This window comes from Colias eurytheme, chromosome 1 (assembly GCF_061535395.1).
Source record: "Colias eurytheme isolate Ceu_HAF_F1 chromosome 1, ilColEury1 Martin Lab GWU primary, whole genome shotgun sequence".
NCBI classification, from domain to species: Eukaryota; Metazoa; Arthropoda; class Insecta; order Lepidoptera; family Pieridae; genus Colias; species Colias eurytheme.
This window is the reverse complement of record NC_142980.1, coordinates 4,647,000-4,674,035: the sequence shown is the minus strand read 5'-3', so window position 1 is coordinate 4,674,035 and position 27,036 is coordinate 4,647,000. Positions and strand designations below refer to the sequence as shown.

General features: G+C 33.1%; 1 protein-coding gene across 3 annotated transcripts in view; it reads left to right on the top strand.

The window, feature by feature from the left end:
- The first annotated feature begins 463 nt into the window (after positions 1 to 463).
- Positions 464 to 27,036, top strand: part of LOC149910977 (UDP-N-acetylglucosamine--peptide N-acetylglucosaminyltransferase 110 kDa subunit-like) — a 32,902-nt gene continuing 6,329 nt past the window's right edge. The window contains exons 1-8 of one of the 3 annotated variants that reach the window (XM_090101568.1): positions 464 to 1,140; positions 15,181 to 15,575; positions 15,978 to 17,203; positions 17,282 to 17,573; positions 17,649 to 17,829; positions 18,076 to 18,180; positions 20,779 to 20,961; positions 23,769 to 23,856. In XM_090101568.1, coding sequence (XP_089957694.1) covers positions 1,022 to 1,140; positions 15,181 to 15,575; positions 15,978 to 17,203; positions 17,282 to 17,573; positions 17,649 to 17,829; positions 18,076 to 18,180; positions 20,779 to 20,938 — 2,478 coding nt within the window. In that variant the 5' untranslated portion in view covers positions 464 to 1,021 and the 3' untranslated portion in view covers positions 20,939 to 20,961; positions 23,769 to 23,856. Of the gene's footprint in view, positions 1,141 to 15,180; positions 15,576 to 15,977; positions 17,204 to 17,281; positions 17,574 to 17,648; positions 17,830 to 18,075; positions 18,181 to 20,778; positions 20,962 to 23,768; positions 23,857 to 27,036 lie in introns of those variants that run through there. The other 2 variants (XR_016456697.1, XM_090101579.1) reach the window with 2 other exon arrangements.

The window sequence follows — 27,036 nt, the reverse complement described above, 5'->3', positions numbered from 1 at the left end:
TATAAATAACAAGAATATCAAAACAATATCCCTTAAATTAATTTATTTATAAATTTTCCTAAACTCCCGAAACCTTTCCATAAAATTTCTATAAAAACGCCTTCATGCTTCTATTTATAGACAGCTTAATAATCAATTAAAATTTAATGTTATAGTTTCCTTAATAATAATAATTATACGTTTAATTTAACACGATGTATAAGCGAATTCGTCGCCTCAATGAGCACTACGACTATTAGTATGTTGCAATTTCAGCAGTTTCAAATCTGATTTTAACATTGGACTTACAATTTTAATAATTTAGTGGTTTGTGCAAAAGTGCGTCTTATTCGAAAGGTGGAGAGTATAAATTTATTATTCTCGACGGTTGCGCAGAGTATAACAGTCGTGAAGGGAAGTACACTTAGAGGGATTTCTGAAAGCTCGTAGCGTTCGGAACCAGCAGCAGTCGTGCCCAGCGCCCGCCGCGTCTAGCCGCTTTCACTCACAATCGATATTCGCGAACACGCTTTTATTAACACGTAAACATTTGACGACTGTTTAAAAGTTTTACAGCGTACCTACATGATTGAAATACATCATGTCTTCCACGTTGTGACAGCATAAAATTTAAATGGCTCGAGCGGCTGAAGCTCTTTTTAAATTTCAAACTAATATTTGAATTTCGCATAAGTTTTAGAACATTAATGACGTACGCATCCCCAGACAATGGCGGGCTTGTGTTTAATTTTGAATTAGAATTTTTATATTAGCTTGAACTTTTATATTAGCAGAATTTATCTTATTTAATATTCACGTTTAGATAATCCTAAAATAGTAATTAAATCACACAAAAAAACGAATTTTCAAATTCACTATTCCTAAAAATGGCGTATTTTCAAGACAAATTTGATTGATCCAGTCCCATGATTCGAATTCCCGCGGTTAGCGCGCGCGGCTGAAGGTCGGCGCTTGCGTCGTCGTTGGCACTGCGCGGGCGCGTGCAGTCGATGTAAGCGGGCACTGGGGACATGACCGTGTTATGGATTACCAATGCGTCGTCGTGTACACGGTCATCAACATCGCGCCGCCGAAACTCGCGTCCCAAGCGACGGACTTTTCGAATGGTTGCGTCGACTGGATTAAGAATAAAATTAAAAGGTAGGTATGGTAGTTTTGTCGGCAAATATATCTCAATTGTCTATTGATTTTTCGGGGAAATTTAGTCTATTATTTGTTGTTGTTTTTTTGTATTAGAGCGCTGTTAAACGATCACAATCTCAATCAAATCAAATAAGTTATATACTTCCGGATAGAGATGATAATCATTTTTAAGGACTTAGCAGCCGGTTTTTGGATTGAGTATTTGATGTAAATAAGTCTGAAACCGTAGTTTAATGCTGCTCTCAAATTCTCAAATCTTTAACAAAACAATTCTCAATTCAGAAAGTGGCCTTTAGTATTTAATACGAATTACGAACACGAAGTTTAAACCCGTTGATAAAAAAAAGCATTGTTTGTACAACAAAATAAATAAGTAGACGCTTAATTTATTGTATCGATCCATGTTTTCCTGAAACTGTATTTAAACCGTGGCTAAATACCGTACAAGTTTGTATGAATAAAATATGTGACCATAACAGGTGATGGCTATCAAGAATGCAACGGACAAATAATTGCTATGTTATTATCCAATCGATCTATCGAAATTATAAAATATTCTAAAACTTCTGTTTATTTTTCCGTAGCAAATATAATATCATTTCAAGAGCAAGATCGTTAAAAAACCTTTAAAGCTAATCGTTTTTACTTGTCACTGTCGTTATTTATTTCTCATCATTATTTTACAAAATGGTTGTTTTGCAAAATTAAAAATAATATTATTTACATTTTATATGTGTTACTTCGCAATAAAATGAATTTTAACTAGCAAGGGAATTTGGATGAAAACGAATATAAGTTTTTCAGGCAACTTTATTTAGTACTACTCAATATACTTATTAAAAGATATGTCTAAGATCTAAGATAAATATTTGGCAGATGAATTGCAAAAATAATAAACACGTTTCAGAAATTTTGTAACACTTTTTTACAAAATTGTAAAACTGAATGTCAAGGTAATACGTATAAAAATCAATATTACATTCAACGGAAATATATTTCTTTTAAACTATTTTAAAATGAATGTAATGATTTCATAAGCGATATAAACTGAGAACAAAATCATTAAATATTCGTATATTTAGTTCTCGTAAAAGAGATATATATCAAAACAATTCGGTACTTATAGTTAGTAGTTGTTGCAAATTTATAAAGGTTAAGATGGAATCAACTCGGATTATTATTTAAAGGTGAAAAGGTTTTCCTACGGTCCTACCTTACTTTTTGACACTCGAGGGTAATCCCTCGATTTTATCAACCTCGACCTAGACCTTATCAATCTTTGGAAATAAAGCCATGAGCTATAGGAATATTTATTAAAATTGTAAAATATGAAATTATTGCTACTAATATTATAAAGCTGAAGAGTTTGTTTGTTTGAACGCGCTAATCTCAGGAACTTCTGGCCCGATTTGAAAAATTATTTCAGTGTTAGATAGCCCATTTATTGAGGAAGACTGTAAGGTATATATCATCACGCTAAGACGAACAAGAGCGGAGCCACGCGGGTGAAATCGCAGGGCGCAGCTAGTTCCTAATATAATAAATACGATAGAGTTCATTTGTTTGTCTTCACGTCGCTACGTAAAAAAAAACCCCTTTTATATTCATTTTTTATGGAGATAGTAGTCTAGAGCATTCTCTAATGTCATTATATTACCTGGGTGTAAGGTCTTATTGCTATGGAAATATTATTTTAATACGCGGGCGAAACTGGAGCCGAAAGCTAGACGTAACGTTTTTTACGTAAATGTGAAATTAATATAAGTAATTATTTCAATTTAAAAGTTTTAATAATAAATGTAAATATTATATTTCTTTGTATAAAAAACTACCCCTAACATAATGAATACATTGAAAACTTCGCAGATATTTTACTTCTACTTCACAATAGAAAGTTAAGAACCCCTGAGAATTTATATTAGACGACTAGAGAAATATATAACAACTAGCTTCCGCCCGCGACTCTGTCCGCGCGGAAAAATTAAGAATTTTTTTTTTCTAAGTATTTTTCCAAGAAAAGGTATCTTATTTTATGCCCAGGATAATAAGGTATAATTATACAAAGTTTCATCGAAATCGAACCGTTAGTTTTTACGTGATACCTTCACATACAGACAGACAAAAAATTTTTTAATCACATATTTGGGTTTGGTATCGATCCAGTAACACCCCCTGCTATTTATTTTTTCAATATTAAGTATCAATGTACAGAATGGACCCTTCTACAGATTTATTATATGTACTTATAGATATTTTTGTTTTAAATTTTATGAAACTTATCAAGAAAATATGGAAAATTTAAAGCATTTAGTAAAAGTTTGCTGTAATATGAACAAGTATTTCTATAGCTCATGTGTTATGCTGATGTATAATTTCTGTAAAATATTCGTCCAAATCTGTGCAGCAATAATATAGATTAACAAACATACACACATTCATCCTCACCAACTTTTACATAAATAATATCAGTAGGATAATAGGTATTATTGTAATAATCAATTCTGATTCTGGTATGAGGCAAATATATTTTTTTATAAATAGACTTCAAAGTAATTAAAATTACTTACACCATATAATAATATATAATATGAAAATAATTCAAAAATGGTATAACGTAGCAATTAATCTATACGCGTATTAATATTTTATACTCAAATTGGTTTCCGCCCGCGGCTTCGCCCGCGCAGTCAAAGAAAAACCCGCATAGTTACCGTTCCCGTGGGAATTCCGGGATTGCGTAATTTTCCTGGGATAAAAAGTAGCCTATGTCTTTTCTCGGGTATCAAAATATCTCCATACCAAATTTCATGAAAAAATGGTTCAGTAGTTTAGGCGTGATTGAGTAACACACAGACAGACAGAGTTACTTTCGCATTTATAATATTGGTATGGATGTTGACGTAGAAAATTATAAAAGCAAGTATATTATAAAGATTTATCGTGTATTTTTCACCTCAGTACACTTTAAATTCTTATAATACCTATAGGTCAAAGTGAAAATTTATATTAATATTAAATACTTCGATCAGATCGAAACTTATAAAACATTTTCAATTACTTATTTGATTAATTTCTACCCGAATATATTTTTCAAAGTAAATAACAGAATTTCGATACTTCATGATTGACTCCATACAAATATCAGGAAATGAGATGGAAAAAATATACGATATTTATGAGATAAAAGAAACATAACATTTTAATCTATACTAATATTATAAAGCTGAAGAGTTTGTTTGTTTGAACGCGCTAATCTCACGAACTACTGGTCAGATTTGAAAAATTCTTTCGATGTTAGATAGCCCATTTATCGAGGAAGGCTATATATAGGCTATACCATATCATTACGCTAAGGCAAACAATAGTAGAGCAACGCGGGTAAAATCGTGGGGCACAGCTAGTTTAAAGATATGAATCTATAATGAGAAATAATTTAAAATACGTCTGTATTAGAATATCTGAATCTTACATCACAGTCTTATTTTCAATAAAGGTGGCTAGATAAACAAGGGCTGTCTCTGGCTTCGACTGATAAAGTTTTATCATAATAATTTATATTCCAAAGCTCGATTTACGACAAATAAATATAATTGGAACCGAGAGATACTTCACGTTGGTAAATTATAGGGATCTTTGTTAGTTCTATTCCATGATATTATAAGTAAAAATGAGATTAACCTGTGGATTGACCAATACAAAATTCGATCTTCAAAAACGGCATTGTAACGCACACATGATTAGACGTCAAAGTAAGATGGCATGATTCAACTATCGTGAGCAAAAGAGACAAATAATTTGCTAATTAGCTAAATTTCGATGTATCAGTCTTGGAGCGCTATTATTCTATCTAGATTGTTCTATAAAGGTAGGTTCACATGTATCATCAAGTAATCGTATCCGTATCAGGCGTACCGTATCGATCCTAAGTGTGGACGTCCATTTTGACCATACAGTATCTCACGACATTAGATTATACATTATTATTAGTACTACATAAACGCGGATCGCGACCATTTTGCGTCCACAATAGCAAACATGCTACGCGACGGAGATCTGATACTCGAAAATGATCAAATGTGGACCCACCTTTATAGGTGTGAAATGATAAAGGAAATTATGATACAGACTATAATAGGGAAGTAATACGATATGTAGATCGTTAGTAACATATCCGTGTACAAGTTCAATGCGTTCGTAATTAGTATAGCCTCAGGTAGATGCAGATATTCCGTTTACCTACTGTACTATTACGCTATATATTTCTAACTATACTAGAGAACATACGCTATTCTGTGTGTGTCCGAACTATAATAGTCGTTATGTTTTCTGAAAACTTCTGATATTTTGCAAATATTGCATAAAGTTTAATTGTATAAGACGTACGTAGACGTATGTACGATATACACTACAAAAGATAATTCGGTATTTTATTATCATTTTCATAAAAGGTGTCCAAACCTATGTTATTGTTAATAATTTCAAATAAAACCAAAAACTCAGTTTCACAAGGAAAACAGTTATTATAATGGCAAGCAAATTCATATTGCAATTTTAAATATTGCTTATAAAACGTTTGAAGCGAAATTTTTAACGTCATCGCAGAAGTCCCTCAGGCAGAATGCTAGTACACAGCCGGATCATGAATAAGTAATACCAATCATGAGAATTCGCGACATATTAACAATTGACTGTAGCAACCTTGAACTACGTGAATGTCACAAAGTTTATGTATTTGCATCTATATGTTTCAATGTATCTGATTATCAGCTGCAGCTTTATTCGTGAAAAAAGAAGCTGTGGTGTCATCTCTGTGCGAAATTTTATTCATATCGGATCGGTCGTTTTTGCGTGAAGGAGTCACAAACATTCATCTTTACATACTTCGCATAGGTACTGTAGACTGTAATCTATCTCTGTGCGAAGTTTTATCCAGATCCGATCTGTCGTTTTTGTGTGAAGGAATCACAAACGTCCACCCTCACAAACTTACACTGAAATCTATGATTGATGTTGTATGGTGAGAAGTAAATTTTTCAATGTTAAAAATTATTTCTTTTTCTGATCCAAAATTATTACAAGACGGACAAAACAAAGATACAAAAATAAAATTGATAATGTTTTGCTATCGGTCAAAATCCTCACAAAGGAGAATATACGTGTTATTCAAACACATTTTTCATAAACACGAATAAAATTTGGACACCGTAAAAAATGAAAATCTATTTATCACAGAATCAGAGTCTGCAGTTCGTCAAAGTAAATTTATGTACAAATTGAGGTGTTATTCAAAAATTCTCCATACTCGGGAATTTTCCTTTTTATATCGCGGTCCTTGTGCGAAAGTGAGAAACGATAACTATCGAGTCAGGCTTTCATAAATCTCAGGGTACGATCATAGTTTGTGACTGGTTTACCTCCTCTTGTTGGATTTTACGTAGGTATATCATATATATAAAATTCTCGTGTCACAATGTTAGTCTGCATACTCCTCCGAAACGGGTGGACCGATTCTCATGAAATTTTCTGTGCATATCGGGTAAGTCTGAGAATCGGCCAACATCTATTTTTCATATGTACCACGGACGAAGCCGGGGCGGACCGCTAGTAATATATATATTTTTAAGTGAAACTACTTTAGTTGAGAGTAAAATTTCAAGGTCGCGTCATGGCAAAGCCCTCACGGAGTAAGGCGACCATTTGGCAATGCCGTCATGGAATAAGGTGACGATTTTGGTATCTTTGAATTTTGCCAAGAAAGTTCATTTCTAACACGTGTGCACACATGCTCTTTTTTAAATCTACCTAGTAAAAAGTGGTGGCTCAGTGGTGAGGACCTCGGACTTCAAATCAATAAGTCGGGGATTCGAGACCAGGCGAGCATTCAGAAAATAAATTGGCTTTTCAATTTATCTCTGCATGTTACAACATCACCACTGCTAAATGGAGAAGGAAAACATCGTTAGGAAACCGACATTTCGAAGATTCAAAATTTCGATGAAATATGACATCTACCAACCCGCACTTGGCCAGCGTAGTGGATTATGGCCTGTACCCTCATAGGAGGCCCAGCAGTGGAAACGTATATGGGCTGATGATGATGAATATACCTAGTACATGTAGGTTACGTTGCATGTAGGCCGGTGCGATTCAAAAGTGCTTCCTAAATAAGAAGTGGATGAATAAAATATGTTTGAGTTTGAGATTGAGTTTTATACGGCACGGTGGTTTCATAATATTATGCAGATTTTGCCTAAAAATAGGGTGATCGTTCGAACTTATAGAAATAACTTCATAACATAACATTATTTGCTGGAAACAATCTGTTAAAATAACAAAATATGCTTTAAAGCACTTTTTTAAACGGCTGTATGCGATATAATTATTTTGACCAAAAAGTATATAATAATGTAGCGACGACAAGCCAATTTACGAGTTACCGAAATATTTCAAGTGTAGTACCTACTAAGAAAGTTCCCACCATAGGTTCACACGGTAACTCGTATATAAACAGTTCGTGCGCTATGCATGAACAGTTAAGGGCTTGTCGGGACGCGGGTTGGTCGCATTAGGTCGAATATTAATTACATACCGAGTAAATATATGTAGTTAACGAAATATAACCTTTGCGTAGTTATTCAACTTTTATTACACCCGCAAATAACAAGCCCCTACATTGGTGACTCCCGACGAAAAGTGAATATTATATTAGTGAATTGCATAGATATCGTTTGTTTAAAATTTAATTCAAAATGAATCCGGCAGTTCCAATTAGAGCGGACGAGAGTGAAAATGCTCTCGCGCAGATGCTCTCTCACTGTGTCAATTGGATATGTTATTACCATTACCGCTATAAGCACAACGCCAGCAAGTGCATTCAACCTTGTGCGTGGCAGAAGCAGCAGGAGAGCCAACAAAAAAACTAAATACGGTACAGACAGAGGCGGATGTCTGTTCCACCGTAAATAAACGCCTGTATATAAGAGATAGAAAAAGTAATCTTAATTTTTTGGTGGACACCGGCGCTAATGTTTCAGTTTTACCAGTGTCGAAAAATAACCAATCCGCGAGTGAGTGTACTGTGTAGTGATTATAAAGTGTAGTTTAGTGTAATTAAGACATTTGGTACTAAGTTAATGACTTTAGATCTTAGTTTACGGCGACCGTATAAATGGTTATTTATTATCGCCAATGTTTTTGTTTATAAAGTGCAGATTTTTTTTAGCACCCTAGGGCCGATGCATCGCTCGCACTTATGACGGACGCATCGGATACTCATGTCGGTTATTTTTCTAAGAATCTATCTAAGATTGAACGCAAGTATAGTACGTATATAGGGAGTTATTAGCAATTTACTTGGCTATTCGTCATTTTCGGAATATGGTCGAAGGATGACAGTTAGCGGTGTATACGGATCACAAACCGTTAATTTATGCATTTTCTAAAGTAAATAGCGAGAAAGAGTTACCCAGACGTACACGACACTTGATATTCATTAGTGAGTTCACAACGGATTTGAGACGTTAGTGGGCAAGATAATGTCGTTGCAGATTTGTTATCACGAGTCGCAACAATAAGTTGTCCCACTGTAATAAATTACGCAGAACTTGCTAAGGATCAACAACAAGATTATTTTATGTTAAAATTATCTAATTCGAAAGACGTTAATAATAGGTCAAAGAAAAAAATGTTACCTGAAAGCGGTACATTTATTTATTGTAATTTAGATAATGATAAAATTAGACCCTATTTGACTGATAAATTTCGACGTATTGCTTTTGATAGTGTACATAATTTATGTCATCCCGGAATAAGGACTACACGAAAATTGATTCAAAATCGTTTTTATTGGCCAAATATGATTCGTCACGTTGGCCAATGGGTTAAAAGTTAAAACAAGCATTGAATGTCAACGATCGAAGTTTAATCGACATACAATGTCAGGTTTAGGATCGTTTCTGCAGTGCGATAGGTTTGAACATATTCATGTTGATTTAATTGGACCTTTACCCACTTCACCCGAAGGTTTTAGGACGTATTGCCTAACCATAGTGACAGGGGGACGCGATGGTCAGAATGTTTTCCTACGAGAGATATAACTGCTGAAACGATTTCGCGTGTAATATATGAAGGATGGATCTCTCGTTTTGGTTGTCCGAAAAAGGCTAACAAGCGATCAAGGACGCCAATTCGAAAGTCAATTATTTGCTACACTAATGAAGTTATTAGGTATTAATAAGTTGCGTACGACACCTTACCACCCACAGAGTAACGGGGCGATAGAGCGTTGGCATAGGTCGCTTAAAGCGGCATTAACGGCTCGCTTATGCAATATAATATCATCATCTTGGGTTACGGAATTACCAACTGTGTTGCTAGGACTTAGAACAGCAGTAAGAAGTGATACCGGCATAAGCGCAGCAGAAATAACGTACGGAACAACTTTACGATTACCAGGTGATTATTACGATAAAAAATCGAGTTTAGAAATAAATAGCAGTCTTGAGTATGCAAGTAAATTACGAGACTCTATTAGGATATATCAGTCAGTAGCTATTAGGCAGAATGAAAGACGGAACATATTTATACACCCCGATTTAGAAAAGTGCGATTATGTTTTCGTAAGAAACGACGCAGTACGTAAGCCTTTATAACCAACATACGACGGTCCTTATCGTGTGTTGAGTCGAGAGGAAAAGGTATTTTACATTCAAATGACTGGCAGGAAAGTTAGAATATCTGTAGACCGTCTAAAACCTGCATATTATTTGAATGATGATAGTGATACGATATCTGGGGCAGATACTAAGGTTCCGTTACAAATTCCAAATAAATTGCCTAATACACATACCACGCGTAGTGGAAGAGCTATACGATTACCAGTACGATTTAGGTAATAGTATTGTATTTGTAATTGTTTCAACTATTTTAAATTTATTAGAATTACGATGATTATAAGTATTCATAAGACTTCATAGAAATGTATAATAAATACTTAGTAATCAACACATCGTATTTAATAAATAATAGCACTTATGAAATTTGAAACGAGTTTTTTGTTCATTGTTTAACGTTTTAAGTATGGTATTTCAAATTTATGTTTGTGTTGAGTTTTGATTGAAATGTTTACTACTTAGAAATTTAAGCACTTTTGATTTATGGCTTTTGAGTGTTTAGTAGTAGCCTTTGTAATATTAAACGATACAAGTGTAAAGAACGTATTGGGATTTGAAATGTTAATGTTACCAAGTGTTAGATGACGTGTAACAATTATCGCATGCCACTTAGAAGACCCAACCAAGTTTTTATAATAACATAAATAGTTTAACGAAATTAGGTGTTAACTTTGAACCACTTGTATACGTTATGATTGATTTATATTGTGAACATTTTTTATACTTTATATTGTAAACATTTTGTAACCTTATATAGCGACACTTTATATATACCCCTTTGTTTATTGTTTAATTTTATTGTAAGATTTTTTTACTTGTATACCCTTTTTATTTTAAGGGGGGAATGATGTAGCGACGACAAGCCAATTTACGAGTTACCGAAATATTTCAAGTGTAGTACCTACTAAGAAAGTTCCCACCATAGGTTCACACGGTAACTCGTATATAAACAGTTCGTGCGCTATGCATGAACAGTTAAGGGCTTGTCGGGACGCGGGTTGGTCGCATTAGGTCGAATATTAATTACATACCGAGTAAATATATGTAGTTAACGAAATATAACCTTTGCGTAGTTATTCAACTTTTATTACACCCGCAAATAACAAGCCCCTACAATAATACTAGCGGTCCGCCCCGGCTTCGCCCGTGGTACATATGAAAAATAGATGTTGTCCGATTCTCAGACTTACCCGATATGCACAGAAAATTTCATGAGAATCGGTCCAACCGTTTCGGAGGAGTATGCAGACTAACATTGTGACAGGAGAATTTTATATATAAGATGTATTAATTATTGAAAATCACTGCATATGTGTGGAAAATAGTTCTGTGCCTCCAGTGAATAAGGGAGTAAGACGAGTTATTCCCTTTGGTTTTTATTGCACCATTGGATTCAGCTCGTCAAAATACACAACATATCAAAAGGTCATATCTCTAGCTGCGTCCTAACCCATTTTTTCGAATGACCCAAACGGTATAAGTAGGGTGTGATTAACGGTATAAGTTACCTTATCCATCATTTTAGACAATCGCAAAGGAACTATTCGTCTCGAGTCAAAAGTACCCACGAACACAAAGACGTATGTGTAGTTATACTTTTTGAATACAGACTTAATTCATTTTGTTCCATCAGTCCTAACACTATTTTAGTATTAAACGCATTTGTGTCATTTTTCTAACATGAGCATAAAGGAACAACTCTTTTAGTGTCATTGGTTCAAGTGACGACATGAGACAGTTTGGCATTAATGCCGTGTTGCTATTGGTCTATTAATTGAATACTGCACGGAAACAACACACACTATTCCTTATTATTTTTAAATCGTTTTTTTCAATAAATCTGCAACAACAAATCTTTATATTTTTTAAAAAAGGTATTTATCAGTTAACTTGGGATACTAATATATTTCTATGGAAATTAACTATTTTTTGCAATAGATATTAAAAATACAGTTAACACATTAAGTGCATTTAATGATATTATACTCTTTGTTTATATAAATACAGAACGATAATTGCATCATCTAAAAAAAGCCAACAAAAATGTTAAACTTATATTTTCTTCTTATAATTGGGTAAGTTTTTAAAAAATAACTCGTTTTTAATCTTTTTTTAAAAAAATTATCTTACTACAATAATCAAGACAATAATACTATAGTCTATAATAGTCGCATAAAAAAAAGTATTTATAACCAGTCTTGACAATTATGAATATTGTTTTCTCCGCATATAGCGTTTTAGCCACTGTGCTTTGGCAATTTGCCTTTTTTATAGGAAAAAAATCCGCAATATCGATACTTCTTTGGTCCTGCATTTTCGTAAACATTTTATGGATACTCTGGTACCACATATTTTGAAAAAATTGGGCTATTGTCACGTAGAGTCTCTTCAAAGTGCGTGCCACAAGTCGTATTTGCATCCAAGGCATCTTCAAATCTGTGTTTAATTTTTTCATAAAATCTTTGCGGCTCATTGTATTTTCTTTATTTATCTACATTATTTTGATATTATATGATATAGAAATATACTATAACTTTTCCTGTATTAACTGAACATACAGGAATATGGTTTTCGGGCTTCTCTTATCTCTTTATAGTGCTTGTATCCTCAATGTATACCACCATGACATTGTGGCGTTGCCACTTTTATTGTCTATATTTTATTATCTGGTGAAACATTGTATAGCATTAACAACATAGTACTGTATTATTGAAAGATCGATTAAAGGTTTATTTTACAATAGCTACGACTTTCATTATACATGGGTAACAAAACCCCATAACATATTCAGTTTTACTCCGGACAACATCTTCAGCCACCCAATCCCTTTGCTTGAAGTCCAAATCCAGCGGAGGACAATAATCGTCATTTACTAAAATTGAAGGTTTTTCGTCCTAGTATAAAAGTTGTCTGGATCCCATTTTATACTCAATCTATAGTATAATACTATCTATAGTATAATACAATCTATAGTATAATACTATAGATATCATGTGAAACGTGACTTGGAAAAAAATTATTCAAATAAATCACAAAATAAAAATTTGAAACAATTTTAAAAGTTACGAAAAGCCCAATTACGTCAAAATGACGCACAACATCCTCTTTACAACCAAATGGCGGAATTTACCTGGATGAGCCAACTATGTACTGCTAGGTCTCGACGGCTAATAAGTTGGTTCTGGATTTTGCAGCGATTCCATGGTAAATATAGAAGAGTTCATACGTCAAATTTACGTAGATTGGACTTCTAGGGTTAAATGCATAAATACCAAAATGTTGTTTTGTTTTTATTATCTAATTACGATAAAAAAACCCGTTGATTTCATTCGTTTTTCAAGCTACGTGCATAGTTTTTCCACTAAAATGTCTCAATTGAGTCATAAAGTACACAAATTTCAAGCATAATAAGTCACATCATTTCTATAAAACCAAAACTGGCAATAATATAAGTCGTGTTGTGCGATTATGAACATAGTGCATAAGGGCATAAGTCGTTATATTGCAAAGAGTAAAAAAAAAATTATGTGAATACATTGAGTTATTCCATGAAGTACTCGTTCATAAGGCCACAACTACAAAAAAACACGAAAAAAGTATATTTATGGGGTTGTTACAATATGTGTTCATATGTAAAAATATAGTCTAACATCATATCTTACCCATACAAGCTTAAAATTTTGAATTAATAAAGATTTAGTATTGATATATAGTTTTTTGTCTCTCCTGAAAAGTGCTGTTTTTGAGTTATTCCCTTATTCACTGGAGGCACAGAGTTAACGCTCAGAAACCGTGGATGATAGCTTTGCGGTTTAAAGCTATTTAATTGTGGTAAATTAAAACAAAGTTGCAGTACGAAATATGAAACAGTACACAATGTGGTTAATTATACTCCTACTTATATACCGACACTGCTTATGATTTTTTTAATAACATAGACGTATAATTACAAATTCTGTAATTATTTTCCCATTTGGTAACAAAATGTATTAATGGTAACAAATATTGCCATACACTGAAAAATATATCTCATATAGTTATAATTTGCCATAAAAAGATTAGTTTTTTCAAATTATTTAGAAAATATATGTATTCTATTTATCTTCCCAATTCAAGTCGAATACAGGTAATGAGTTCGAGCTTGACCTCTTTTCAGAGAGAAGAAAAAAAATTCATTCACATATTTCGACTTGGCCGTGGCTGGAATAAAAGCCGAAAGCAAATACGGTATTTTACGTTTTATAGAAGTAGGTCTAGAAGTAAATCAAGTTACATAATTTTCCTAACGATAAATACGATATCCCTGGAACGTAAAATATACATTTGTTGTAAGTATTTATCTTTTAGCGGGAGAGTGTCAAATTTCGATCCCCATTTTACCGCCAATTTATTTTGTGCCCGAAAAAGGAGAGGATTGAGCCATTTCACCCCAAACACAAAGGCTTCGTAAACCGTTTACTTGTAATAATGGATAGATAAAATCTTTACGATCTTAATATTGATAAATGTAAGTATTTGTGCTAATATATTTGCTATCGATCTTCTATTGATGCGTTAACAACTTGCAGTAACTGATGTCAAATAAAATAACCTATTATATTTATAGCTAGAAATGATTTGTAAACAACAAGATTAAGAGCAAAATAAGTCGTATTTTTATTTTACATTAAAAATGTAACATAGCATACAACCAATTACGGCTTTTTTTAATCGGCTTATACGGCGTTTCTAGATAACTTTTTAAACGTTCGAATTCCAGGAAATTTGAACTGGAGAAGTTCATACAATTTAATGAATTCCGTCTAGCAACCGTTTTTTTTTTTAATTTTACATCTCTTTTTACTTTTTTAATGAGAAATATCTTTGAAACGAATTAATGAAATTGTATTTTTTGTTTAAAAGCTGGGCGCAAATTTATTGTAATTTAAAAACAAATAAAGGCTTGATTGCTTTAAATAGATATTTATTAAAAGATATCTATATTAAGATAAGATATTAATAGATATTTATATTAAATAGATATATAGACATTAATTCATCATTTAAAGCATCTAGTTTTGAAAATTTTAATAAATAAAAGATAATGCATGTAGGATAAAATATACAGTATAAAAAATGAGGCTATCAAAATCATAATTAACAACAAAACATTTGGAGAAAATATAACTTCCCCTGCTTTGTTTATCTCAATAGAGAACGAAATTTATTGCATACCGATAGCATTTTAGTTGAATAAATTTATTACCATTTGCAAAATAATCGTACAATTTTCCGCGAATAAACTGCTACCTCGTTCTGAATCATACGCCAAAACCTGATTGATTGTTAACACATCAAATCGATTGAATTTTGTTTATAATTCCAGAGCGGTAGCAGTATATCTCCAATCGCTGAAGCTTACTCCAAACAATGGGATTATACACGGGAATTTGGCATGTTTGTATTACAAACAAGGTTTCATAGACTTGGCCATAGATACATACAGGCGAGCTATTGAATTACATCCCAATTTCCCTGACGCTTACTGCAATCTTGCCAACGCCCTCAAAGAGAAAGGCCTCGTTAATGAAGCGGAAGAATGCTACAGCAAAGCATTATATTTTTGCCCTTCGCATGTCGATTCACTTAATAACCTCGGAAACGTTAAAAGAGAACTGGGGAAAATTGAAGAAGCCACTGAGCTGTACATGAAAGCTTTGGAGGTCTTCCCTAATTTTGCTGTCACTCACAGCAACTTAGCATCGCTTTTGCAACAACAAGGTAAATATCATATTATAATGATAATATTGAACAATTTGCGAAATTAATTGAATAAAAATACTATAATTTAAACATTTCGCTCATTACGCAGCATGGAGCATGATTTCGTTAGACATTTTATTGTAACTCTCTGAATTCTATTAGTTTTATTCCAGGTATTTTGTAATCATTAAATCCTTAACAAGACAAACAACAACATGTTATTTTTGTAATATGTGCGTCTATTATTTATGCCTGATATTATTATGACTATTGTATTGTGATAACATAAATGCGAATTATTATGCCTTGCGAAATAAATGTGAATTGTAACCAATCGTTACGTTGTTAAATTTTACGGTCGTTAATTATTCGATTATCACAAGAGTACAATACTCAATTGTGATAATTATCTCGTTTCAGGAAAATACCATGAAGCGCTTATGCATTATGAACAAGCAATTAACATTCAACCAAAGTTCGCGGATGCCTACAGCAATATGGGGAACACGTTAAGGGAGTTACAAGATATATCGGGGGCTTTAAAATGTTTTAAAAAAGCGATTGAAATAAATCCCTCATTTGCCGACGCCCATTGCAATCTAGCTAGCATTTACAAAGATACGGGTAATATTACTGAAGCGATTGAAGCATATAAAAGGGCTCTTTCATTAAGAGATGATTTCCCGGACGCTTATTGTAATTTAACACATTGTTTACAAATTGTCTGTGATTGGGATGATTACGAGGAACGTATGAGTAAAATTGTTTCTATAGTCGAATGTCAATTAAATAGTGAAAAATTGTCATCAGTGCATCCTCATCATTCCATTTTATATCCGTTAACTAATAAGTGTAGAAGAGAAATTGCAGCAAAACATGCATTATTATATTTAGAAAAAGTTAAAGGAATAAACATAGAACACAATATAAATAGTAACGAGAGAAAAGGTCGATTACGTATTGGTTATGTTAGTAGTGATTTCGGAAATCATCCAACTTCACATTTGATGCAATCAGTACCAGGACTTCACGACCTATCAAACGTTGAAATTTTTTGTTATGCATTAAATGCAAACGATGGCTCAACATTCCGTAGTAAAATAGTTAGAGAATCTGAACATTTTGTTGATCTTTCTGAAGTAACGTGTAACACAGATGCTGTAAATAGAATAGTTAGTGATGGTATTAATATATTGGTAAATATGAATGGTTACACAAAAGGGTCCAGAAATGAAATATTTGCTTTAAAACCAGCGCCTATCCAAGTAATGTGGCTTGGTTATCCTGGTACGAGTGGTGCTACATATATGGATTATATAATATGTGATAGAATTACGTGTCCGATGCAAGCGGAGCGTGATTTTAGTGAAAAGTTTGCTTACATGCCGTTTACGTACTTTATTGGGGATCACATGCAAATGTTTCCTCATTTACAAAAACGGTATAGATTAAGAATTGAAAATGATGCACTGAGTGGAAATGTAGCACTTTTAAATTATTATGAGGATTTAGAAAAATATTTCAGTATTGAAACAAATACAATGATTTTACACTATGATGATTTAATCCCAGTAGAAGTATTAGAACAAGTCTTAAACATTCCTAAATATGTGATTGAAGAAACAAAGGATTCAACCCAAAGACAAGTAATAATTATTTATATTTATCTCATTAATTTTGAAAAATAATATGCTCTTAATTTATATAAAACAAATATTTTACAGGTTTACGTTGGTGATGTACCGATACAAAACGGCCTTAGCATAATATCTTGTGATGAAAGAGTAGCGAATGGAGAAAAAATTTGTACAAATATCGTGATAACATCAAGATCTCAGTATGGTTTACCAGATGATGCAATAGTTTATTGCAATTTTAATCAGTTGTATAAAGCAGATCCAAATGTATTGAAATCATGGGTGAATATCTTAAAGAAAGTCCCGAATAGTGTTCTTTGGCTAGTGAGCTTTCCGCTAGCAGGAGAACCTAATATACACAAATATTCTCAGAACTTAGGTAAGATAGTAAATTAACTCTATAAATTTTATTGAAATAATGTGGTATTCTATAAGGTAAATATTATATTTTCAGGTTTAGATCCTGGTCGAATTATATTTTCAAAAATAGCCAGTAAAGAGGAGCATGTCCGCCGAGGTCAATTGGCCGACGTGTGTTTAGACACACCTCTATGTAATGGTCACACAACAACTATGGATATATTATGGGCGGGCACTCCTGTTGTAACTCTCCCGGGGGACACTTTAGCCTCCAGGTATTGTAATTTTTATTACTTTTGTTTAAACTGCGACTCACCTAATTTGAAATTCACTACCCACAAATGCCAAGTAGGTACAAATAAAAAAAAAATAATAAAAAAGAAATTTTTGGTAAATTACATAAATAAAAATACCTAGTTAAGTTTATTTCATAAACTACGTCCGTAGAGGAAAATTTGTTTGTATTTTATACTAACTATTAAAATATGTCATGTATATTTATTATCAAATTATAATTCCAGAGTGGCCGCATCTCAACTGATATCATTGAATTGTCCCGAACTAATTGCTAGCGATAGAAGCCATTACGATGAAATTGCTGTTAAAATAGGATTAGACGCACAATAGTAAGTAAATTTAAACTGCATATTGTGTTTCGCTTTCATTTAATTATAATTTAGTAAAATTTTATACTATTCCTATCCCATCCTATTGGTAGTATGTATGAGCTTTATGCCCGCCAACATTGTAAAGCATAATTCATAGGTATATTTTAACGAGATCGCCTTTTTTAATTACCCACAACGTAATAAATTGTTATCTGTAAATCTATTCCCTGTGGTACTACACACATTAAACAAAAAATTCCAGTCTAAACAATCATCAATTACTTCACGATTCATTAGATTGACAACCTTTCACACCGATTCGTCTTCCTGCTTACGTTATTCAAAATAATTTTGCTCAATTTATTCTGCGCGTGCTGGATATCACAAAATTGCTGATGATTTAGATAAAAGGATACATGAATATTGAATAATATTTAGTAATGAAAATATCAGGATCTAAACAGTGATGTTATTATGTTATGCTTCTGACCTAAATTTCTACTGTGGGCATAATGAGCTGTCTGAACGATAGACGTATTGTTTCGGTTGGCGATAAATTGACGATCACGTTTTTATTCAAACAATTGCCTTGATGTTAATTACATACTGTTTATAGTTCAACACAACGAGAAATGTTTTTTTGCTATACGACATTCACGATGTTCTTTTGCCTGTTCATTTTGAGCAAATCAGCTATTTCACTTGGTTTTATAATATAAAAGCTAAATGTACGTAAAAATGTAATAAGAAAAGTATTACCTACACTTATACTTTAACCCATATAATGTGTTTCTTCATATATTTTTTACTGGACAAAATGGTATTACAAGAATTTCACCACATATTTTTCACAGAGTACTTGATAAAAAAAAAAATATCTTTATTGAATTGAAGTGGAATTATCTGGCCTATTTTGATTACATTTTTTTAATGAATTTATAAATGATTTATAGGACTCATAATGCAATAGTTTACTGATATGATCAATACTCTGCTGCGATTTACGTAAACAAACATTAATTAAAAATCTCATTAAGACATGGCAACAATTATGCCAGTGGAGTTTCAATGACTGCTAAGGGTTGATATTTTTAATTTTCAACCGAATTAAAAAAGGAGGAGGTTCTCAATTCAACTGTATTTTTTGGTGTGTTACCTCAGAACTTTTGAACTAGGTTAACTCGCCATACCCCTGGTATTGTGGGTGCAAGTGGGCGACGATGATTATTCCACATCAGATGACTCGTTCGACTGCTCGTTTGCCTGCTCTTCACATAAAAGAAACGTTTTTTTTGTAATATTTTTTTATTTGAAATCACCAGGCCTCGCATGCCACCCCTTTTAAAATTGATTCAGTTATGATACTTTGAATAAATAGATATGGCTTGCGCGATTGGTAAACCCGTTCCCGCTATTAAGAAAATTAACAAATCTGAAAGCAGCTCCATCTAGTATCATTCGTTCATAACGTGATCTTTTCAGGGAACGGTAGACGTGGACAAACTTCGCAGTTTTGCCACGACTACAGTTTCATGAAGGTACCAAAATTTGACACAGTAAAGCGCCTTAGCAGTGTTCAATGTTCATGGCAAATTTAAGATTAAAAATAATATAGAATCTACTAGGAACATATTATGACGGACGAAATGATGTTTTATAAAATAATACGACATGACGTGTCATCCGCCAAACAGCACTTGTCTTTACTCTCATAGGAGGCTCGTGTCCCAGCAGTGGGAACGTATATGGGATGATGATGATGATGATTAACTCCGTATGATCCAAAATAGCTTAGCAAATTTTTATAACATGAAAGATATACAAATTATTTTTACACGAATATACGCCACATTTAAGGAATTTGAATTATTAGTTTCAATTTTGGTTGCATGATCAGAAGATACTGACCTTTTTCTTACTCTAATCCACTTTCATTTGGGCTAGCGCGATTACCGCTTTTAACAAAATTAACAAAATATCTGAAATCGTTGTCTGAAAATATCTTAAACTGTAAATGTTTATAACGGCGCCATCTAGTATTCATTCGACCATAACGTGACACGGAAGGTCTTTTCCGTGGAACGGCAGACGTGGACAAACTTCGTAGTTTTGCCACGACTACAGTTTCATGAAGTTACGAAATTTAACACAGTAAAGCGCTATAACAATGTTCATGGCAAGTTTAAGATTCATAATAACATAGAATCACACAAGGAGCAGATGATGGACAAAATGTTATGATTTACAAAATAATACAAATAATACTTAGATCATGACTATCTCCATGATCCAAAATGGCTTAGCAAATTTTTAAAACTTGATAGACATCAAAATTTTACATTAACTTGTTCCATTAAGTAATGTGCAAATTCTTAATATTAACTTGTGTCATGAATCTGTCGTGAATGTGCTTCACTTAATTAATAAACCTATAGTAGTCCACACCCAGGAGGCTTCATGAGGCACAATTTTCTTTACTCTTGGTCAAACTTTTGACACAAAGCAAATAAAGAACTGATTGGATTAAGATGTCGATGATGATGATTATATTATCACAAAAATAGTCTTGCCACAGTAACAATTTTGAAAACTAAATTTACATTTTTATTTTTTCAGTCGAAAATACATTCGAGCCAAAGTTTACAACGCACGAATAGAGAGTCCTCTGTTCAACTGTAAATATTACACCGAAGGTTTAGAAGCACTTTACACTAGGATGTGGGCGCTTTACGAAAATGGTTATAGCCCGGACCATATATCAGCGGTTATGGATTAAATCTGGGTTTTTGCCTAGTTTTTGTAAGTATTTATGACTCTTGTTTTCATTAACCACAATACTTAAGGGATAATCATTTATCAACAAATTATATAAAAGCTTTAACCCTCCGTGCACCATGTGGGGTTTAATACACCCCAGCCATACAAAAAATCTTTGTATCTTTTCCAAACATTGTGCGAAAGTCTTGAAACCTCGTGTAGCTGGAGTTGCGACCTTGCCAGACCTCTTAGAGACATTGGTTTAGTAATAGCGTCGCAGACGCGGTAAACGGACGCCGTCAAAGTGCAGCTGGGTGTCAGAAACCCCACGTAGTTCGGGACGTCCACTAAAAGGTGAGCAGTATGGTGTGATAAAATACGACTATTTTTATATAAATATTTATTTAGTTTGTTTTTTTATTATTTAAAATTATCTGAAATTGTTCCTAGGGCTCATTATGGCTCATCACATCAATGAAAATACAATAATATCCGCACTTATGGAAGAAAATGATAGCGATACGGATGAGCTGTTTCTACCTGGAAGTGAAGATGACTCGGATCACTTGAGCATTCAGTCTGAAAGTGAAAGTGAAGAAGATGTACAGGATATTAATTTTTAAGCTATTGCATAGCTTCTATCGCGGGCTTTGAGCGCGGGGACCGAATCCAGAAATTCCGTAACGAAAAACCTCACGCTCCCCACTCCGACGGGCACGGAGGTGTGGTTTGAAGGCATAGCATGCAATATCTTTACCGCGGCAGTCCCCGAGTGCCACACGTATTTTTTTTTCTTACAGTCTTACCGAACCGAACATAGTCTTATTTTAGTTGGTAAAAAGTACTATTTCTGTTACATAGCCTAAAGATATAATAAATGTTTATAATATTTGATAAATTTATTTTATTTTTAACCTCTTATAGTCAAGGGATAATAATAATATACACATTACAAATTTACAATAAATACTAGCTATAAAAACGTGGAAAGATTATTGGGTCCAGGAAACCCCACGTAGTGCAGGACGTAACTTTTATCCACGTGGTTCACGGAGGGTTAAAATGAACATAAATCCAGAATGAATTTTGCATATTACTATTTAGCTGCACGTTTCGAATATTTTATTACTAAGGTTACATGTCAATGTTTTACCGCACTTAAAATTCATTGTAAAGCCTTTAAAACAAACAAATAATAACTAAAAGTACGGTAAAATGACTTAAAAAGTACTTACGCATAAACCTTTATTTTTGCCGCTAAATGTAACCGAAACTTTGTTTTACTAAAACTCTTCATAGATGGCGTTAGTTTTCGTCCACGTGGGTAAAAATGACAGTGAAAGTCACGAGAAGCATTTCTTGTTGTGTTTCAAGTTTGCTAACCACAACCGCTAGATGGCGCTTAGTCAGGTTGTTTTAAAATAACTTTTAACTTTCACTGATTTATATTTACATCGCGAAAATATAACTTCTACGATTAAACTTCGATGCTTGTCGTATGCTGTTTCGATATTATTATTAGGAATAAAAAAAGTGTGCGTGTTAGTGTACACAGTACACACGTAAGCAGTGAAACTTCTTTATGACTTTATTTTTCAAAAAATAATTTACTATATGCCACTTTACAGAAATACGTCGAATCACGCGTGGTAGGGATAAGAAAAAGATGGCTCGTAACGAAAAAATTTCACGCGTAACGAAAAAATGTAACACTAAATTTTTTTCCAACCCCGATAAAGAATTTTCCCTTCACTTTATTGCATGGATAATTTATTATTTAAACCAAGGATTGAAAATTGGCCTAATACAAGATAGAAAGATACTAATTTAACAGGAACCAGCATCTCATTTGTTCTCATACAATATTATTTTAGAAATACTCGTTTAAGTGAACAAATGTTACGTAAATAATTTATGACAACAATTGAGAAGCTAATTTTCTATGCGTATATTGAATTCCTATAATACATTTTTTATTTTAATCTTCATTGAACGGTAAGTCAGAACCAATGAGACAGTAAATCCTATAAATCTAGGTAGGTACTTCATGATTAGAAGTCTAGGATAATAAGAGATTCTGGACTTGTTGAATTATTAAATGTCATCCTATTTAACATTTTTTGTACAGTCAGCAAGACATAAGCTTTGCTTACATGTGTGAATGATTGCCAAATGTACCTACATCCAGAAAACGCTATCTTCATACGTCGCGCCTCAGGCCGCTGCCCGCTACACAGAAAACTGTACAAGCCAATCAAAGGATGCTCCGCGCTTTAAGCCGTCATTTCTTCCATACTATATAATATTATGTACACTCACACAAATGCAAAGCTCAACTTATGTTTTATATTTTCATGAATCATAGATAAGCCAAACGGCACATATTTAGAAGTTATCCCAGTGGCTGTAAGACTTATAGTTTTCACTAAACGAGGGAAAAGTAATTCTGGAAATAGAATTTCCATCAATCATCATTCATAATTCTATACCAATAATATAAAGAGTTTGTTGGTTTGAACGCGCAAATCTTGGGAACTATCGGACCGATTTCAAAAATTATTTTAATGTTGGATATTATGTAACCCTGAGGCTATATACATGTACCACAGGCGAATCCTGGGCCAACCGCTAGTGAATTAATATAAAAAAAGGCATAATAATATTTTGTCCATGCACAATGTACATGTTCATTATAGATACTATTCGTATAGTCCATCAGTCCCCGGAATCACAGACACAATAGATAATCTATTGTGTCGCGCCCCGATCGGGGCGCTCGGTGGTCAATGGGATAGTCTTGTTTTGAATGTATAATATTAATATTAAAGTTCCCCTTTGTTCAATTTCAGTTTAGAATCCGAGTGACACGTCCGTCCGGAAGGAAGTCAAAGAGAATTCTGGATCAATTAGAAGTATTACACCAATTTTAAATGTATAATTATATATCTTTATGTGTGAATTAAATTCTTTGTGTGTTTGTGTTTATTTATTTTGTAACATACCTACTATTTTTAAGAGAATTAAGATAAGCGGAGTCCCGTGTTCCCTATTTGGATATGCACTATATGCCCTAGATGCAGTAAATATTAATTAACTGATCGATTTTCTTTACAAAATATAAGTAAGTGTGTTCTGTTTGCCTGTCTCCTGTATCCTGTCAGCTCGAGATTTTTTTTTGTCCCCACAGTTTTGAAACCAGTTACCTTTTTCCACTTACATTCTATTTACTTTTTATTGGAAGTTTTGCAAAATAAGGCATGTTATCCTTAAGATCATATTAATATTGAATTGTTTAAAAATTTTATGTAGGCATGACCAAAGTTGACACAAAAATTCAAAATTGTTTATTTGGAACAAAAAATAAATGTACATAAACTTAATTTTCGATTACACCCATATTTAATTAGTGGTGGAACAGGTGCTGACGCCCATTTACACCCGTGAAATAAGTTACACTATTAACGAGCTAATAATATCAACTATCCAAAAATATTGAAAATTGTTAGTACAAAAATTAACAACGGACTGGTAGGATAATTTTTGTGGTTGAGAGTTTATGATTGTGCGAGAGTGTATCAATAATTAATAGAGTTGATAATATAAAAATATATACTAAAGTTGAAAAATTTCAATAACAATTATTATAACATTGAAATGAGTAGATAGTGAGTGCTTGTTTTTTTATCAATATAATTGGATATTCCTAATTTAGAATACAAGCGTAGATTATGGATAGAAAAATTTAAATATATAATACTAGCGACCCGCCCCGGCTTCGCACGGGTGCAATGCTGATACTAAATACACTACAGACAAACTGTGAACGTTGTATATAAAAACATAGCGGCCCGCTTCGGCACGGGTATAAAATAGATAGCCGGTACCGCCGCAAACGCTACGTCCCGCAATTTTTAAATCTGTAATATCTTCGAATATATTCACTTAAATCATACGGTGTAAAGGGCCATATAGATCTATATTAAATGAACAATGTATTCGAGGTATTTAATTGGTTAAGGATTAATGCAGTATTAGTTAAAATCGCATCGAAAATTAGCCATTATTTGTCGTAAAAAGTAAATGGCAAAAAAAAGTTATTTTGGGTTATCCATAAGAGATAGACATATACCATCGCGGACTTTTCTGTAGAACTTTTCAATGTGTATAATACTTAGTACATTATTTTGATAAAACTCGTATGGTTCAGCCTGCGTTTTCAATGTAAGCGGAAAAAATGTAATTTTTTACGACATCACATTAGAAACCTCAAAAATAACAGTACTTCTCCACAATTTAATGGATGTTATTATACATATAAACCTTCCTCTTGAATCACTCTATCTATTAAAAAAAACCGCATCAAAATCCGTTGCGTAGTTTCAAAGATTTAAGCGTACAAAGGGACATAGGGACAGGGAAAGCGACTTTGTTTTATACTATGTAGTGATAGTGATAGTGAAGACAATATTTAAAAAATAACTATAAAATATGGCGCTCAATCGTGAAGCTTTGGTATCCACACCACAAATTCCGTTTGTGGTGTGGATACAACAACAAGTGGATAGTGGATACAAGAAACAGTTTTAGTAGGAGTGTGTTAAATTGAAAAACAAGTCAATTAAATTTGTAAAGTATTTCTTTTTTATAATGTTTATATTTTTATAGTAACGTTATTATTAAACTAGGTTCAGAAAAGCATTTAATTCGATAAGCGATAATTTTCATCTCGTAAACAAGCGAGCGAAGGTCGAGCTTAATTAATTAGCCTTCCCTACTTAATTGAGTTCAATGTAATGCATTTATCTATCTGGAAATAATATTACAGTCTTAATTTTAAGCTATTGCATAGCTTCTATCGCGGGCCTTGAGCGCGGGGACCGAATCCAGAAATTCCGTAACGAAAAAACCTCACGCTCCCCACTCCGACGGGCACGGAGGTGTGGCTTAAAGGCATAGATAGCATGCAATAGCTTTACCGCGGCAGTCCCCGAGTGCCACACGTCTTTTTAATTGTTGAAAAAAAATAATAATTTGTGAATGCACATCGTTCGCTGTTTTACGTTTACCAATAGGAAAAAAAATTATTTAATTTTACATTTTTCATCCAAAAACATAAATTTTGACTATAGTCTTTTATATTCGTACTTGTAAGCTATTCTTTTATTTTTTTAATGATACAATTATTATCTTTGTAATTCTTATCGAGATTTAGATTTAAGTGACACGTGCTGACTCTGGCTATTATTTTATTTAAGCTCATAAACTGCCTAGGCTTTTACAACTTTATAACCAACTAGCTGCGCTCCGTGATTTCTCCCGCGGAGCTCTGCTCCTGTTGGTCTTAGCTTCATGATATAACGCCGACGCCGCCGGTCGCCTATAACCTTTCTCGATAAATGGGCTATCTAAGACCAAAATAATTTTTCAAATCGGATCAGCAGTTCCTAAGATTAGCGCGTTCAAACAAACAAACAAACTCTACAGCTTTATAATAATAGTATAGCTTAACAGGCTAGCCCTTTGATTTTTCTTAGTTGGGTATCACTCATATAGGGTAAATATACCCTATATGAGCAGCATTTAATATATTTGGGAGCACATTTCTCCTATACATGAGCTTCAGACTTCTGTGAGATTAGCCCTTTTTTGTTTGGTTCCCCGGGGAAAAGAAACCAGTCACCAATGTCAATTATACTTCTGTTTGAATCAACGAGATTTATTAACAAGATTAAACATAGTTTTAATTGAAATAAATTATGAGACAACATAAAGAATATTAAGGAGTATATCTGGGTAGATTTATATTATGGCATCTTGAGGTGTCTTGTTACAAAATAAAACACAAGAGTTTTGTTCGACATTTTTAATATACGTGTACTACAATTATTAGTGGAACATCAATTGCATTTAGTACTCTGCTGATGATGATTGTTAAATAAAAATGTTATAAAAACTTTAAAGCTGAATAAAATTGTAATAAAATTGATTTCGATTTTGAAAGTAATCACAGTTTAATGGTTACAAATTTAAAATGATTATGTGTACATACGTAATGACTGACGTGAAATGAATAACTGTAATAGAATAAAAAGTGACCATATTTTTTATGTATAAAAA